Source organism: Arvicola amphibius, chromosome 3 (assembly GCF_903992535.2).
Source record: "Arvicola amphibius chromosome 3, mArvAmp1.2, whole genome shotgun sequence".
Taxonomy (NCBI): domain Eukaryota; kingdom Metazoa; phylum Chordata; class Mammalia; order Rodentia; family Cricetidae; genus Arvicola; species Arvicola amphibius.
The window spans coordinates 157,135,161-157,151,658 of NC_052049.1; the positions used below are offsets into that span (position 1 = coordinate 157,135,161).

The 16,498-nt window shown below is 39.1% G+C and overlaps 1 protein-coding gene across 1 annotated transcript in view; it reads right to left on the bottom strand.

Moving 5' to 3' along the window:
• Positions 1–5,342: 5,342 nt before the first annotated feature.
• Morf4l1 (mortality factor 4 like 1) overlaps positions 5,343–16,498 on the bottom strand; it is a 50,314-nt gene continuing 39,158 nt past the window's right edge. Inside the window, exons 8-15 of the mRNA XM_042054734.1 lie at positions 15,588–15,668; positions 12,507–12,532; positions 12,013–12,101; positions 10,789–10,890; positions 8,857–8,945; positions 8,025–8,197; positions 7,441–7,525; positions 5,343–6,080 (exon numbers count right to left, since the gene is read on the bottom strand). Of these exons, the coding sequence (XP_041910668.1) occupies positions 5,996–6,080; positions 7,441–7,525; positions 8,025–8,197; positions 8,857–8,945; positions 10,789–10,890; positions 12,013–12,101; positions 12,507–12,532; positions 15,588–15,668 (730 nt within the window). The 3' untranslated portion in view covers positions 5,343–5,995. The remainder of the gene's footprint in view (positions 6,081–7,440; positions 7,526–8,024; positions 8,198–8,856; positions 8,946–10,788; positions 10,891–12,012; positions 12,102–12,506; positions 12,533–15,587; positions 15,669–16,498) is intronic.

The following is a 16,498-nucleotide window of genomic DNA, read 5'->3' on the forward strand; positions in this document are numbered from 1 at the left end:
TAAAAATGCTAGCTACACACTACCACTGAGAAGCCTAGGTACCTGGCCCCAAGATCCTTATTGGGTTTTTTTGTTTTATTAAAATTTTCTACCTCCTCCCATTTCCCTCCCACTTCCCCCTCCCTCTCCAGTCCTAAGAGAAGTCAGGGTGCCCTGCCCTGTGGGAAATCCAAGGCCCTCCCGCCTCCATCCAGGTGTCCATCCAAACAGAAAGATTCTTATTCTTTAATAAATGGCTACCCTGAATTCCTGGTTTGCTTTCTGTTGCTGTAATTAATACCATGATCAAAAACAACTTGAGGGAAAAAATGTTTATTTCTAATGGTTACAGTTGGTCCATCTATGAAAGCCAGGGCAAGAGCTCAAGCCAAGAGCTTGAAGCAGAGACCATGTAAGAAGACTGCTTTTCTAGCTTGTTCAGCCTGCTTTATGTCACCCAGGGGTACAATGGGTAGGGCCCTGCAAAATCATTAACAAGAAAATGGCCTAAACATGCTCACTGGCCAATGTGATGGACAGAATTCCTCGACTGAGGTTCCCACTTCCCAGATAACTCTATAGTTTGTGTCACTGAATAATAAAACAAATTTTGTGTATCTCCATTATTAGGAAGCTTATTTTATAAAAATCAACAAGACAGTCTTTTGAGGGAGACTGCTTGTTCACTCTCAGCCGCCCAGACCTGGATAATCACACAGAAACTATATATATTAATTGCAGCACTGTTTGGCCTGTTAGCTCAGGCTTTATTGACTAGCCTTATATCTTAATTAATCCATTTTTATTATTTTGTGGCTGTGGCTTACTGGGTAAGATTCTGGGTGTCTGTCTCTTTTGGCAGCTAAATGTTATCTCCCTGACTCTGCCTACTCTCTGTTTAGATTTCCTAACTGGCTTTATTTTGCCCTGCCATAAGAACCAGCTTTATTATCCAATGATAATAAAACATTCACAACATACAGATGAGAATTTCACATCTTACTCATACCTAATTTTAGCCATACCTCAGTACTCCATGCATCTCTCACCTTCTTTATGCTTTTTTTTTTGATTTAGATTTACCAATAGATTTTCTGACTTATTTTTCTTGAAGTTGAAAGCTTCAAATTATTTTGTTTCAATTTAAATTGTACTAAATATGGGTGTGCTATCCGTAGTTTTGTTTTTGATGCTGGTGGAGCAGTGCTATGACTTCATATTGGTCTTAATTTTGTTCCTCATCTTCAATTGTCTCCTTTAAACATCAATTAACCCCATAACAATGAAACAAACCTTTATTGGTCTTAGAAGTTGACGTCTCCAAATCCTGGGCTCAGTATGAAGGTACAAGAGGGACACATGTTTTTGTGTTGTGGGTGAAGTGCACAAGGTGTGTGGCTGGCCCAGAAAACGCTGTTTAAGTAACTTGTTTTCATTACTGCAAGGCAAGTCAAACTGCTTGTTTTTTGTGACCTTGGGGGTGCAGGGTGGATGTTGGCAGCTTTATGGAATTCCACAGGCAGCAGACTTGAGGCCCTGTTTTATGGCCCTTGGAGTAGGGACTTCCTTTATTTCAAACCTTTTACATAACAGGTGTTATTTTCTGTCTAGCCTTTTATAAATATCTTGAGACTATGTGATATCCCATTATCTAGATTAAAGGCAAATGAGTTTTCATTCAGGTTTATCTTCCTTTTCCACTCATGTACGTATGCCGAAGTTCTACTTCCTCTTACATCTCTTGGCATTCTGTAGTGTACGCTCTTTCAATTTTGCTTATGTCTATACTATGGAAAAATCCTGTACACTGCAAATTATGCTGTGACTAGTTTTAAAGAAGCTGAGCCAGACAGTGATGGTGCACATCTTTAATCCTAGCACTCAGGGAGGAAGAGGCAGGTGGATCTCTGTGAGTTTGAGGCCAGCCTGGTCTACATTGTGAGTTCCAGGATAGTCAACCAAAGAGACACAGAGAAACCCTGTCTCGAAAAACAAACAAACAAGTAGGAAAACCAGACTAAGGACATTGGAAAGAAGGGCAGAGTCAGGAGTGGCCAGCCACACAGAAACAGGAGATACAAAATGAAAGAGAGGTAATGCCACATGGCAGAATGTCGGTTAATATAAATGAACTCATTTAAGTTGTAAGAGCTAGTGTAAGTCTCTGTAACAGTTATTTAGGAACTGATAGGCAGGGAAAAAAAAGTCTGTCTACCCCTGGAAAATACTGTTTTCATTCATAAGACTGTGTTATTTTTCAATGTGCTTTGTTCATTAACAACATGTGAAAGCAAACTCAAGAGGGGGAAAAAACCAAACTAATCAAAACAGCAAGTATGATATTAATATGGGTAGGCATGGGGGGGGGGGGGCTAATGGCTCAATTCCCAGCACCCACATGGCAGCTCACAACTGTCTACAATCTGACATTCACACACAGGCAAGCAAAACACCAATATGCATTCTACATATGTACAAACACACATAATGAAAGGGCATGGGACAGATAGATTCGGGTGATCAGAAGGCAGAGGCCACCAGTTTGACACCAGCCTAGTCTACACAGAAAATTTCAGGTCAATGGGTTAAGGTGGGTGGGAAGGGAGGCTTATGGTTATGGTGAAACATGGAGCATGACTGTAATCTCAGTACTTGAGAGGCTGATGAGCTCAGCCAGGCACTCTGTGCCCCACTGTGGGGGCAGAGGCAGGTTAATTTCTGACTTTGGAGCCTGCCTGGTCTACAAGAGCTAGTTCCAGGACAGGCTACAGAGAGAAATCCGGCTCCGGAAAAACCAAAAAAGAAAAAAAAAAAAAAGGTTGAGTTCCAAGCTAGCCTAGACTACGAGATGAGATGCTAATGGGTCATTAACCTAACCTGGCTTTCACTCCCATGAGTTAAGCAAGAGCAAAATGAAAATCATTAGTTTTAAGGGAGTGGCATCAGTTTTCACCCAGCAAACACTTAAAATACAAACACCATGATAGATACCGAAGAGGTAGAAAGAGAATGGGTGTGGTAATTCATCGCAGTCTTTGTGTGTGGTACTTATATTCAGCTCTGTCACTTAGCTAAATGCACACAGATAAATTAACCTCTGTAATCTTATCTCCTGAATAAAATCTACAAGGCGAAAATTCTAATGGTTGGGGCTGGAGAGAAGATTCAGCAGTTAAAAGCACTGGCTACTCTTCCAGAAGGCCCAGGTTCTGTCTGCACCACCCACATGGCAGCTCCTGGCCCTAACTCAAACCCCAGGCGTTCCAATGACCTCTTCTGACCTTTATGGGAATGAGGCAGAGGCACATAGTGCACAGACATACATGCAGGAAAAACACCCACAATTTTTTCCTCCCACTTTCTCAAATTTTTCTTGTTCTCAGGAACATCACTAAAGGCTGCAACCTGATTTCTCCATTAACATGTTATTCATTATTGTGGCAAATCCCTGGTTTATTCCAGTTCAAAATTTCAAGGCTTAGAGTTCACCAAGACAGGGGAAGCAGAGTGAATTAGGTTGTTCATGGTACAATCTGTTTACATACTGGCAAGTAAGGAAGCAATGTGTATGGCATTAAGGAACCAGAGACAGATCACCCAAAAGAGGCCTACTTCTCCCAGACAGGCCCCTACCTAAGCAGTGTTGACAGCGAGAGACCAAGTGTTTAAACTTTCGGGGGCCATTTCGGTCTCAATCTGTAACTCGTGTATATAGCAAGCTTTTTCATCTTGGGCATGGTATCCTCTATAGGCTGGTCTTGACTGACCCTCCTACTATAGTCTATCCAGCAGCTGGCAATACAAACAGTAGATCACTACATTTCAAATTCCAAAACTGTACCTAAATAGTGCTGTTGTGCAGCTTACAAGCTTCTTGGTATTTTCCCCCCTTGTGTTTCGTGAGTCTAGGTAGGAGTTGATTCTTCCTTCTACTCTGCTAAGCCAAGGCCTTGTTTCTGCTGCTAGTTGGTCTGCAAGCTGCCAAGTCATTCTCCTGCCTCCATGTTCTCTATGTAGAAGATGTTGGGATTATAGATTCTTTTATGCTCTAGGGATCCAATTTGGATCATCAGCTTTTCATGCCTAGTACCGTTACCCTCCAAGCCACCTCCCCAGTCCTATTTTACCAATAAACATACTTTGTAAACAAGGATTAAGAGAACGGGCCAGGCACACACCTTTAATCCCAGCACTCATGGAGCAGAGGAAGGCAAATGTTTGTATTTGAGGCCACAGAGCAAGTTCCAAGACATCCAGGGCTACCCAGAGAAACCCTGTCTCCAAAAAAGTAAATAAATAAATAAAAGGTCTTTATTGTACGGAGTTAGATCAGGATGGGCCAGAACTTAAGCTCTTCCTTCGACTTCCAAACACCAGGGTTATAAGTGATTATTATCACACCTGGCTATACTTTTAAGACAGTAAAATAAATGTCAAAAAACAAAAAAGGCTTCAGTATAGCTGCTGTTAGAGAAAACTTTCGTCAAACTTAGGTATAAGGCTGCACAAATTAAATAACTCATGAAAACCATCTCAACTGAGTAAAAATACAGTACACTACTGGGCCCAGGAATCATCAGGAAAAGACCTAACCTGTGTTCAACCCCCAGAACACATGTGCAAGGTACATCCACATGTTCTCCCTGCCTCACAAAAACTCTACTGTGATTGAAAACAATAACAGGCATTGGAATACAGGAAAAACCAGAAACAAAAACCCACTACCCTTATCATCTTGCATGAAGCAAATAAACAGGTAGGTTTATTCCCCACTTTGTGCTATGGATTGAACCCAAGACCTCAACAGGTAATCAACAGTGAACTATATCGCCCACCACACAAGCAAATCTTTAAATATCTAATCAAGTGCAGATCAAGGGACCATGAATACATACTGCTTCAACACTTACTCTCAATCTCTCTTCCCTGTACTCCTCCTAGATCTTGCCATGTGAACAATTCCCAATATTCTGTCTAAATCACTCTGGCATCTCAATTAAAGATAACACTGCTGCCCTTCACCAACCAATATCCCAATGAACTGCATTTTATGCTGATTTTAGCTCATTTCTCACAGAAACTCCTTAAATATGAACAATCACTAACTGAAAGCAATGTTCACACAACTAAAATTGCCCCAACCGCTCAAAAATTTCCAAGAATCTGAGTAACAGAAGGTACTATCATGTGCTGTCCACATCTAGCCTTTTAGCTAGAATTCAAGATAACAATTTTCTACCACTAGTTTATTTACTCCACATCCAAGTAAGCTTTCCATTCCATAAAGAACAATCTCCTGAGAAAACAGTATCTAGTCACAAATATACAATGTGCCAAGTTTTGGAACGCAGTCACGAAATCTCTTGAAATTTAAAGAAAAAATTTATTGAAGATCTGAAAAAGAACTCCTACAAGATTGACTTTTCCATAAAACTGTAGCTACACGATGCATTGCGTCTATCATGTTAAAACGTGCATTAGACACAAATACAAAAACCATGAAACAAGCCACCATTCTTTAACAATTAAGCAAAGATAAAATGCCTAAGGAACAACATGGATGACTGGCAAAGGATGGGCTCTTTAAGCACCATTTAAAAAAAAAAAAAAGCACAGATGGATGAGTGTTCAGTTATATACACTGAAGTGAACCTTTGGCACTAGGAATCAGAGCATTTTGTCATAGAGCATTAACACATATAAAAGTGCGTAGTGTCAAAGGAACAGAACCACCAGCATTCAAAAGCAGCTTTATCAACTAGGCAATAAAACACTCTACAGAATGTCCCTCTGCTGTCCATCACTGAATACACTGGTAGAAACTTTGAAATGAAAAAAAGAAAGGAAAAAGGAGCAGCGACTCCTTTTATTTTCTCTGTTTAAAATCAAAGAGAAAACAAACATCAATTCTGTTATACACTAACGCGTCTTCAAAGTACATCATTTGTACAAGAGAAGGACTAAGAACCAAACTGTTTACAGAGATCCAAGCACGAGCGGGAGAGGGCACGCCCCCTCACACAGCTTTCCGATGGTACTCAGGAGGAGCCACTTCATAATCACTGGCACTGAACAAGGTTGCAGAATTCTTTGCCAGGTACCTAAAAAAGAAAAACGTTAACTCACTACTCACTGTAAAAATGGTAAAAGTTATATTGATACTAACTATATAGTGACACATAGATCACTGACCACATGACTGCAATTCAAACCAGTTAGATAACAGAAAAAGATGCATTAGTGACAAGTTATTCTCTTCTAAACAAGGAATAACCTAGGGGAATCTGCAAGCAGCTATCCTATTATATAGCAGCACTATATAAATAAATATTTAATAAATATTAAAACAATAATACTTGTTTTCTTTAGCCTTTTCAAGACTGTTCAATTCCATACATGGAAGTCTACAAACACATTTCAAGCCCAAACCTGAAATAAATGTATGTGAAATAGGAGTGCATTTCTGTATTATCAAATAAATTGGAGTCTGGAGAAAATATTTACCACTGTTAGAAAAAGGGCTATAAAAAATAAACTCTAACCTTTCCCAATACCAAGTCCAAGAAGTAATCTACAGTAACTACGACCAGTATTATGAAAATTCCAGTGTTCTTCAAATTAAAATGTTCTCCAAACAAGAATCAGACTACTTGCCACTACAGCTGATTTCTTCTTCAATTCAGTGTTAAACAGTATTTAGAGCAACCTATCATTTTCAAAAGCTGCTTAGTTTTAAGTTCTTCCCTATTATAATGCCATGCAACATTATAAGCTAGATCTGCTTCTTCCCATTTCTTCAATCTCTTAAACTCAACCGTGACAAAAAGATGTTTACTGTTAACTTATATTTGTATTATATCATTTGACATTATTTGAGACAGGTCTCAATATATAGATCAGTCTGGCCTCAAACTTTAAAAATAATTCTTCAAACTCATCAGCCCAACATTGACATTATTGCTATTTCTCATTATCCACTTAACAGTTTGTTTTTCCACTCTCCAATACAAGTATGTGACTGTAAATCTACAAAATTAACCTACGAAGTTTTCACTGTCTTAATAGCTTGGAGATTTAATCACACCATCATTTCCCATACATCACCTATGGCTACTCTCCATCATCTGTGTTATTCCTATATAAGCTATTCTTTTTTTTTGTTTTGTTTTGTTTTTTTCGAGACAGGGTTTCCCTGTAGTTTCTAGAGCCTGTCCTGGAACTAGCTCTTGTAGACCAGGCTGGCCTCGAACTCAGAGATCTGCCTGCCTCTGCCTCCTGAGTGCTGGGATTAAAGGCGTGCGCCACTACCGCCCGGCCCCTATATAAGCTATTTATATTGTTCTGGTGCCTTACTGACATCTTAAAAAAACTGTATTTTTAGTATAATTATCATGTCAAGATCTCTTTTCATACATTAATTTTAAGTAACCATTCCAACTGTTTGATTTCAATTGAACTTACTTGAGGAAATCATGTAGATAGTTCAGTAATAAAGCAAGGCTTTTCTCATCTAGAGGTGTATAGGCCAACATTGCTCCAATTCGCACTATTTAACAAAAGAATTGAGTTAAAGTTATATTCAAAAGCAGCACTGTAACCATACATGTTAACTATGTAAGTAAATGAGCTATCACAGATTTCATAAACCTAAGCATAGGTGGGTGCATGTGTGTCCTACAAGCTAAGGACAGCAAGAAATACATCTTTCCTCGAGTGCCACCCACTGGACTGAGGTTCACCAATTATAAGTCAGGGAAAGTCAGCGAGAACTCAAGACACATCTATCTCCCCAAAGTGTCCACACTACAATACCCAGCTTTTTTATGTGGGTTTGTGGGGGAGGGGGCAGTTCCCTCACACTTGGATTTTATGCATTGAGCTCCAGTCTTGCTAATAATTTATCAAAATTCTTTTTCAAAAACAATTTGCTATTTAAACTTTGTTATTTTACCTCTCAGTCATTTAGTAAAGACCAAAAAGATCAAATTATTAAAGACCTAAAAAGGAAGGGGGTAATAAAACCATGTTTCTTAAAGTCTTCTTACCAAATAATCTCAGTAAGTGTGGCGCTCCATACACCTGGGACATGGGTGCATCAGGATGATCTGCAAGAATTTCAGCATACTGTGGTCTCTCAAATTTGTAGAGCAGCTGAGTGCCCAGCATTACATTGAAGTACTCCTTTATCCCTGCTACAACCTCATTGACGGCATACTCCCTGATAAAACAAAAACATTACGTTCACAATATTTCCTTTCAGGAGAGGAAATAAATGTTAAGAAACTATAGCTAATACATTTTTGGTGTAGGAGTTCCTTCTGTTTGTGTGTTGCTTTCATTGGTTAATGAATAAAGAAACTGCCTTGGCCTAGCTGATAGGGCAGAACTTAGGTAGGTGGATAAGACAGAACTGAATTCTGGGAGGAAGAAAGCAGAGTAAGAGAGATGCCGTGGATCTGCAGCTGGAGATAAATGTGCTGAAACTTTTCTGGTAGGCCACGACCTCATGGTGATACACAGATTGATAGAAATGGGTTAAACTATTATGTAAGAGTTAGCCAATAAGAAGTTAGAGCTAATGGCCAAGCAGTGTTTAAATTAGTACAGTTTCTGTGTGGTTATTTTGGGTGTAAGCTAGCCGGGCGCCTGGGACAAACAAGGGGCCCCGCTTCTTGCAACACATTTTAAACTACTAAAACCAATTTCAAATTTATGTAATAAAGAACTTGGAAAACTAGTCCTGCCAAAATAAGAAGGCATTTATGCTTTCAAAGTACCAAAACCTTTAATGACTGTGTAAGTACCTACAGTATAGTTTCAATTACACCTATACAGTACATAAGAACTTTGTGCATAGTCAAAAGGGTTTATTCTTACTTATTATCTGTATTTCCTCGAGATTTCTTATAATTTGCATAATCCTCCAAAATGGAATCCACATTCTTCTTAGCAGGAAGATAAAAAAGCTAAGGAAAAAAATGTGAACACAATGTTTATGAAAAAAATTACATTCCTTCCCACAATGTGAAGCAGAAAAGTAGGCACTTTTTAGGTACTAAGATCACAAATACTACGCAGGGAGATAAACTTGCATAATCCAACCAAATAACTTCAAATTCCAATTATGTCTATGAATCCCAAAATCTCACGAACCCTTAGCAACCACTATTGTTCTCATCCCCATCGCTCCCACTATACCTGCCATTTGTCAATCTGGATTTAGGTGTGACCCAACTCTTTGTAACATTTACGTGTTTCTAGATTCCTATATTCCTATGTTGTGAAAGCAGTTTCTTGAACTTTCAGCAGGGAAGAGAGAGACTCCTTGAGATTAAGTAAGTAAACAAACAGGACTCGGAAAGCTGAGCACAAGTCCTTCCCGGCAGTTAAGATGGAGCTTCAGGAACACAACTTTTACATGCAGCTTTTCTGAGTCATGATTTGATGCGGAATTCCCCTCTGTATGTTGTTGACTATGTTTTATGACCATTGGTTAATAAAGAACCTACTCTTGGCCTTTGACAGGGCAGAATAGACTTAGGCAGGAAAACTAAACAAATGCAGGGAAAAAAAGGCAGAGTTAGAGAGACACCACCAAGTAACCACAGGAGACAAGATGCTCGGGACCTTACTAGTAAACCACAAGCCTAGTGGTAAAACACAAAATAATAGAAATGGGTTAATTTAAGACATAAGAATTAGTTAACAAGAAGTCTGAACTAATAGGCCAAGGAGTACTGTAATTAATATAGTTTCTGTGTGATTATTTTGGGTCGGGGTGTCAAGGAATGAACAAGTAGTCCCCACCTACAATGGTTCATGTAAGAGTGGGCTTTTCAAGCTGGGCGGTGGTGGCTCACATCTTTAATCCCAGCACTCGGGAGGCAGATACAGGCGGACCTCTGTGAGTTGGAGGCCATCCTGGTCTACAAGAGCTTGGACAGGCTCCAAAGCCACAGTGAAGCCCTGTCTCGAAAAACCAAAGAGTGGGCTTGGCATACCTACTTTTTAATTGCTACTAACATTTCCGTACACAACCCCAAAACTTCACTAGTTTGCCAAGCTGGCCAGCTGTGGACATCCGTTCTATCTAACATAGTCAATTTGTCTGCATCCCCTTGGGGAGAAGATTATACAACATCTTACAAACGGGTAACTAAACTTAGGACCTTATTTTATATTCAGGATCAATTGCCAGTAAAGCTATATACTTTCTAGTATACTCTATTATCAGAACATGTATCAATAAATGCTCTATTGTCAGCAACACTAAGATTAAAATGCATGTCTCTGCCTATTAGTTTTCTAGAAGAGTCCTGCTCCTGCAACCTCCGACTTTCTTAATCATCATAAACTAATAGTTTTAAGGAACTGGAGAGATGGCTCAGCAATTAAGAGCATTAGGAGACCTAGATTCAATTCCCAGCACCCTACATGGTGTCTAGCCATCAGGAACTCCAGTTCCAGGAGATTCAATGCCCTCTTCTGACCTCCACAGGCACTGCACACAGGCCATGCCATGCAGACATAGAGACCAAAAAAAAAAAAAAATTAACAAAATTATATTATTTCAAACATAAAACTTCAAGTATTCAAGTATTTGCTGGATGGTGCACACCTGTAATCCTCACACTTGGGAGTCAGAGGCAGGTGGATCTCAGTGAGGTCAAGGCCAACCTGGTCTACAAAGTGAATTCAAAGATAGCCAGGGCTGTTACATGGAGAATCTGTGTCTGAAAAAGAGACAAAAACCAACCCCTCCTGGCAAAAAACCTTCAAGCTTTTTTCTTTTTGTCAAATACACATTACCTGCTTTTGTCTGGTGATCAAGTCCCAGTCATCAACAAGCCATGGTTTCAGCTCTTCCGGAATCTTTACTTTAACTTCCACTCTGTTCATGAATGTTTCTTCCTAAATAGAAAAAGGGAGGGTATTACAAACTTTCCTTGCTTAATTAACTTCTCTTGACCTCCAGACACCAGGCGTACACTAATTCCTTGAGGTAGTCATTCATATAGAAGGAACTGTCACTGAAAAAAAAACCAATACATGAAATCATAAAGCCAGCAGAATAGAATATATTCTTGAGTCATAATGGCTCTTCCTGCATTTTCTCCTCTTACGAAAAATGAAGTATCCTGAACTGATACAACTTAACAGCATCTTCACATTTACTGTTGATTACCAAATGATTACTGCAAAACATGCTTGCTTGCTTTCTTTTTTCTTCCTATCCTCAATCTCTAACTGATGGAGGACTCTCATTGGTTAATAAAGAAACTGCCTTGGCTTTTTGATAGGGCAGGATTTAGGTGGGTGGAGTAGATAGAACAGGATGCTGGGAGTAAGGCAAACGCCTCAGGCAATCGCCATGCCTCTCCTCTCTGGGTCAGATGCGATGAAGCTCCAGTCCATACGCACGCTAGAATCTTCCCAGTAAGCCACCACCTCGTGGTGCTACATAGATTATTAGATATGGGTTAAAGCAAAATATGTGAGAATTAGCTAATAAGATGCTGAAACTAATGGGCCAGGCAGTGTTTAAATGAATACAGTTTGTGTGTTGTTATTTTGGGGCATAGGCTAGCCAGGCGGCCAGGAGCGGGGCAGCAGGAACGTAGCCTGCTCCTCCTCACTACATCTAACTCTCTCTTGAGACATGGTCTTACTACGCAGCTCTGGCAGTCCTGGAACTAACTACGTAGACCAGGTTGACCTCAAAAACAAAAATCTGCCTGTCTCTACCTCCCGAGGGCTGGGATTAAAGGCATGCACCACCAATGTACAACTAACATGGCTACCTTTAAAGACACTTTTTAGTTACTTCTAGACCAGGACCTGCCTATGTACTTAAGTAGCATATTTCAGTAACCTCAGCAATTCAAATCTGAGGCATGAGGCTCTGAGGTCCCAAAGCTAACCAAAGCCATACAGCAAGATCCTGTCTCAAACACAGGGGAAGGGAAAGTAAAGGAGAAGGATCATCAGGTTTTAGACCAAGCTGCCAGAAAAAATAAAATAAAGAAAACTCACATTTTCAACTGTAGGATCTACCCGGGCTCTCTTCTTCCTAGGAGGCTGAGGTGTCTCACTGGTACTGCCACCATCTCCATTTCCAGGTGCTACAAAATGTGTATGGGAGGTAGGGGTGGTATTGATTAACTAAAATTCTTCCTGGTAATGAGTATCTTAAGTTCTCATTTTCCCCATTACAGATGTTTCATAAATCCAAGCTAAAGAATGTTTCTACTAAAAAAACTTATCACATCATTTCGAAAGCATTTAGTAATGTCATGTATTTAAAAATGCTATTTTACTAGGAAAATCATTAAGACTAAATTAAAGCAAGTGGGTGAAAACAACATCTTAAGGAGATCAAAATCACTGTCCTTATCTATACACTGCTGAAAGACCTATATTTGAGGTCAATAAACCACATTATTTATTAAATGTCAGTTTAAACCAGTGAGCTCACAAGCTCATTGTTGTAAGAATAGATCAATTCTTAAGAAAGTTTATACCCTTACTTTTCTGCTTGTTCTTCTTGGTTTTCCTGTAAAGAGAAGAAAACAAAAATTACTCCTAGAAAAACTGTTCCAGTTCTTATGGTAAGTAAATTCAGAGAAAATGCCCACCAAAATTGTCAATGACTATATTTTACGTTTGCTTCCCAAAATATTTTCCTTGATTTCAGATGATGATGATTATTATTATTGAGACAAGATCTCATCATGGAGTTCTGGCCGTCTTGGAACTCTCACTATGTAGACCAAGCTATCCTCAAACTCAGAGATCCATCTGGCCTCTGTGGGAACAAGCACTTCCTCAAACACACACCCAACACATACACATCAGCTTAAAAATCATTAACAATTTAACAACAAAAAAGGCTGGGTGTGGTGGTGCATACCTTTAGTCCTAACACTGGGGAAGCAGAGGCAGGCAGATCTTTTAAGTGTGAAACTCTTTAAAAAACAAACAAAACAAACGAAAAATCTGGCCAACTTAAGTTTTCCTTTACTTCAAAAGGTTGAAGATTTATAATTGGAAAGACCTGGGAGATAGTATTTCCAAGTCCCATTAAATCAAAAACTTTACTTGCACATACATCATGCATACCAATGATTCACAGGAACAAAAACAAAAAAAAAAAAAAAAAAACAGATCTTATACTCTAAGACACAAGATCTGTGCCATGATAATTAAAGCCATAAATGATTGAAACTAAAACTACTCATTCTTCTAATGACTATTCCTAGTAAGGATTCCTGAATGGTCTTCTCCTTCTGTTACACATGCAAGTTAGCTCATCAAAGTGTACAGAAGGATTCATATAATAAATTGCCAGTGTTCTGCCTGTATTCTAATTCTAAAACTACATATAGTCAAAATATGAACTGCTAAAAATTCATTTTAGGAGACTGGAGAGTTGTCTCAGTTATTAAGAACACTAGCTGCTTTTCCAGAGGATGGGGGTTCTAAAGTCAGCTCCCACATGATGGCTAACATGTCTGTTAATTTCAACTCTAGGAAATCCCTTCTGACCTTTATGGGTGCCAGGCACCCAACCATGTGATACACAGACATAAACGCAGGCAAAACACTCAAACACACACATTATAAAAATGAATCCTTTAAAACAACAACAAAAAAAAAAAAAGAAAAAGAACCTAAGAGGTAATCAAGTAATCAAGTAGGAGGATAGGAGAACTCAAACTAAAATTTAATGGAAACCCACTACATTTATATATATATGCTTAAAAGTAAGTCTAAGCATGCTGGTGTACCCCCCCCCTCTTCAATCCCAGCACTCAGGAGGCAGAGGAAGGCAGATTTCTGTGAATCTGAGGCCAGCCTAATCTACATATTGAGTTTCAGTACAGCCAGATCTATATAGTTTTTTTTTGCCTCAAAAAACCAAACCAAAACATATTTGAAAGACAGTGTTCTACCCTGCATGGATGAACACTACTGTTTCCAAAAATGTGCTGGAGTACAACAGTGATGACTGTCAGAGAAATAATTTTCTGATTGGATTTGAAGAATGTTCAATAGGAGGGAATTCATGCCTGGTTTTGTAAAACTGGTCAAAAGCCCATGCAAGCGAGTCTAAGGGAGTCAGAGGTTCTACAAAAAAAGTCTATTAGTTTTGCTAAATGGCTGTTATCAAACTACCTTGTAGATACATATTTCTACTCAAAGATTAGTGCTGCTCTCAACCTTGGCCAGAGAAGCTCCTTCTGCAGACTTGTAACTTAGCAAAGTGCTCAGAACACTTGACTATGATTGCTCATCCATAACTGGGACATCTGTATCGTTCCACCTTCCTCCACTCAACTTCAGGGAACAGAGCATAAGAGGGTGTAAGCATTAAAGCAGGATAGGGAAAGTGATTTCTTCTGTGACGTGCTGTCTTCTGGACACAACGTAACTGTTGCACTCGAACTCACATTAGCAGGAGTTACTTGTACAAGCCAACATTCTAACATGGATAGAAGTGGAACTCATGAGGAGCTATTGGCAGTTTATGGGTGCTGGGGAAAAGCAAGTCATTTTTCTTTAAAGATATGTATAGCTACTGGTAGGTGGCCCATGCTCCAGTGAACGGCCCTACCTACACCCATGAACATAAAACTAGCAGTAACTACACTCATTAGTTTTAAAAAGGACATGGACATGACAAGAGCCCTCTTGGAAAGGGGGGTGTGGATAGATCAAATACATTATACACATGTATGAAATCTCTAGTCCAGAGCACTATAATAGCAACTCCTTTTAGAAGTCTCCTTCCTGATATAAGGAAATGTTTTTCTACTTTTTAATAAGCCTTGGTTATGAGCTGGCGGTGGTGGCACACACTTTTAATGCCAGCACTCGGGAAGCAGAGGTAAGTGTATCTCAGTGAGTTTGAGGCCAGTCTGGTCCTTAAAGCATGTTCCAGGACAGTCAGGACTGATACACAGAGAAACTCTATCTCGAAAACAAAACAAAACAAAACAAAACAAAACAAAACAAAAAAAAAAAAAAAAAAAAAAAAAAACAAAGGCCTTGGTTACTTACCCTTCAGATAATAATTATAACCTTTAATAGTTATAATCTTTAAGACCACGTATGAAGTCATTATTTCTACAGCCACTTTCAGGTACATAACCTTTTAGAGATACAATCTGAGTAAATGACTTTAAAACTATGGGCTAGCTGCCAAGAAGCCTTACAACCCAAAGTTTACAAATTATACTTTTCCCCCTTTATTCTCATTTTATATTTAGCACTACTGAAAGTAACCTTTGCCAAAATAATTGTCTCAAAATATGACTCCCTGACAATTCAAAACTACTTTTCTAACCTGTATGTGCATACACGTATAACTTCAAACACAAGGGCTGAAAAAGCAATTATTGCTGCTGAAGTGCACACTCAATCTATTTTAATGTTGCACATATTTTAGTGCAAGGGAGGAGGCTAAGGAAAATCAAGTAACTAATGTGCATTTTAAATTACTTTTACAACCTGATACCCATTAGAAACAAAATATGTAACATGATCAATTGTAAATCTGAATTACATTTATAAGGCAGTATGTAATATTTCAACAAAGAACATCTTACACTTCAACATTTTTCTGCTGCAGACCAGATGTCTTCTTTCCTGGAGCAGCCCCTCTCATCTTGCCCTCTGCATATTGTTCCCTTCAAAAACAATGTCAGAAAGTAATGAGAAACAGCAAACTATGCCTGCTTGATTCCATCTATAATCTGTATTTAAACTGAATTTTCCAGTCACACATAATAATGGCACACATCTTTAATCCCAGCACTCTGGAGACAGAAGCAGGTGGATCCCTGTGAGGTCAGGGCCAACAAGAGCTTATACAGTGAGACCCTGCCTCAGAAAAATTTAAAAAGCTTATCTGAGGGCTGGAGAGATAGCTCAGCTGTTAAGAGAACTGGTTGTTCTTCCAGAGGTTCTGAGTTCAATTCCCAGCACTAACTACATGGTGGATCACAACCATCTATAATGAGCTGGTGCCCTCTTTTGGCCTGCAGGCATACACACGGGCAGAAAACTGTATATATAACAAAGAAATCTTAAAAAAAAAAAAACACAACTTAATCTGTTAGTATAAGTGGGCCTCCAGAGTGTTCCAAAATATTCATGTTGTACAAATTCATTCTATTATAAAACTAAGAGCTTAAAATGAGTAAGACACACAGAAAGCTTGAAATTGGGGCTGGAGAGATTAAAGAGCACTGGCTGCTCTACCTGGGTCCAATTCTCAGCACCCACATGGCTCTCACAACCATACATCAGGTCTGGGAAGATGGCTTAGGGGGAATACTTCTTGATCTTGCAGAATACCTAGGTTTGATTCCCAGTAGCCGCAAGATGGCCCACAACCATACATAACTCCAGGAAATCTTACTCCCTCTTCAGGCCTCCTCACACATCAAGCACACATGTGATACATATATATGTAATATATATTATACATATAATATGCATATACACAAAAGGGAAA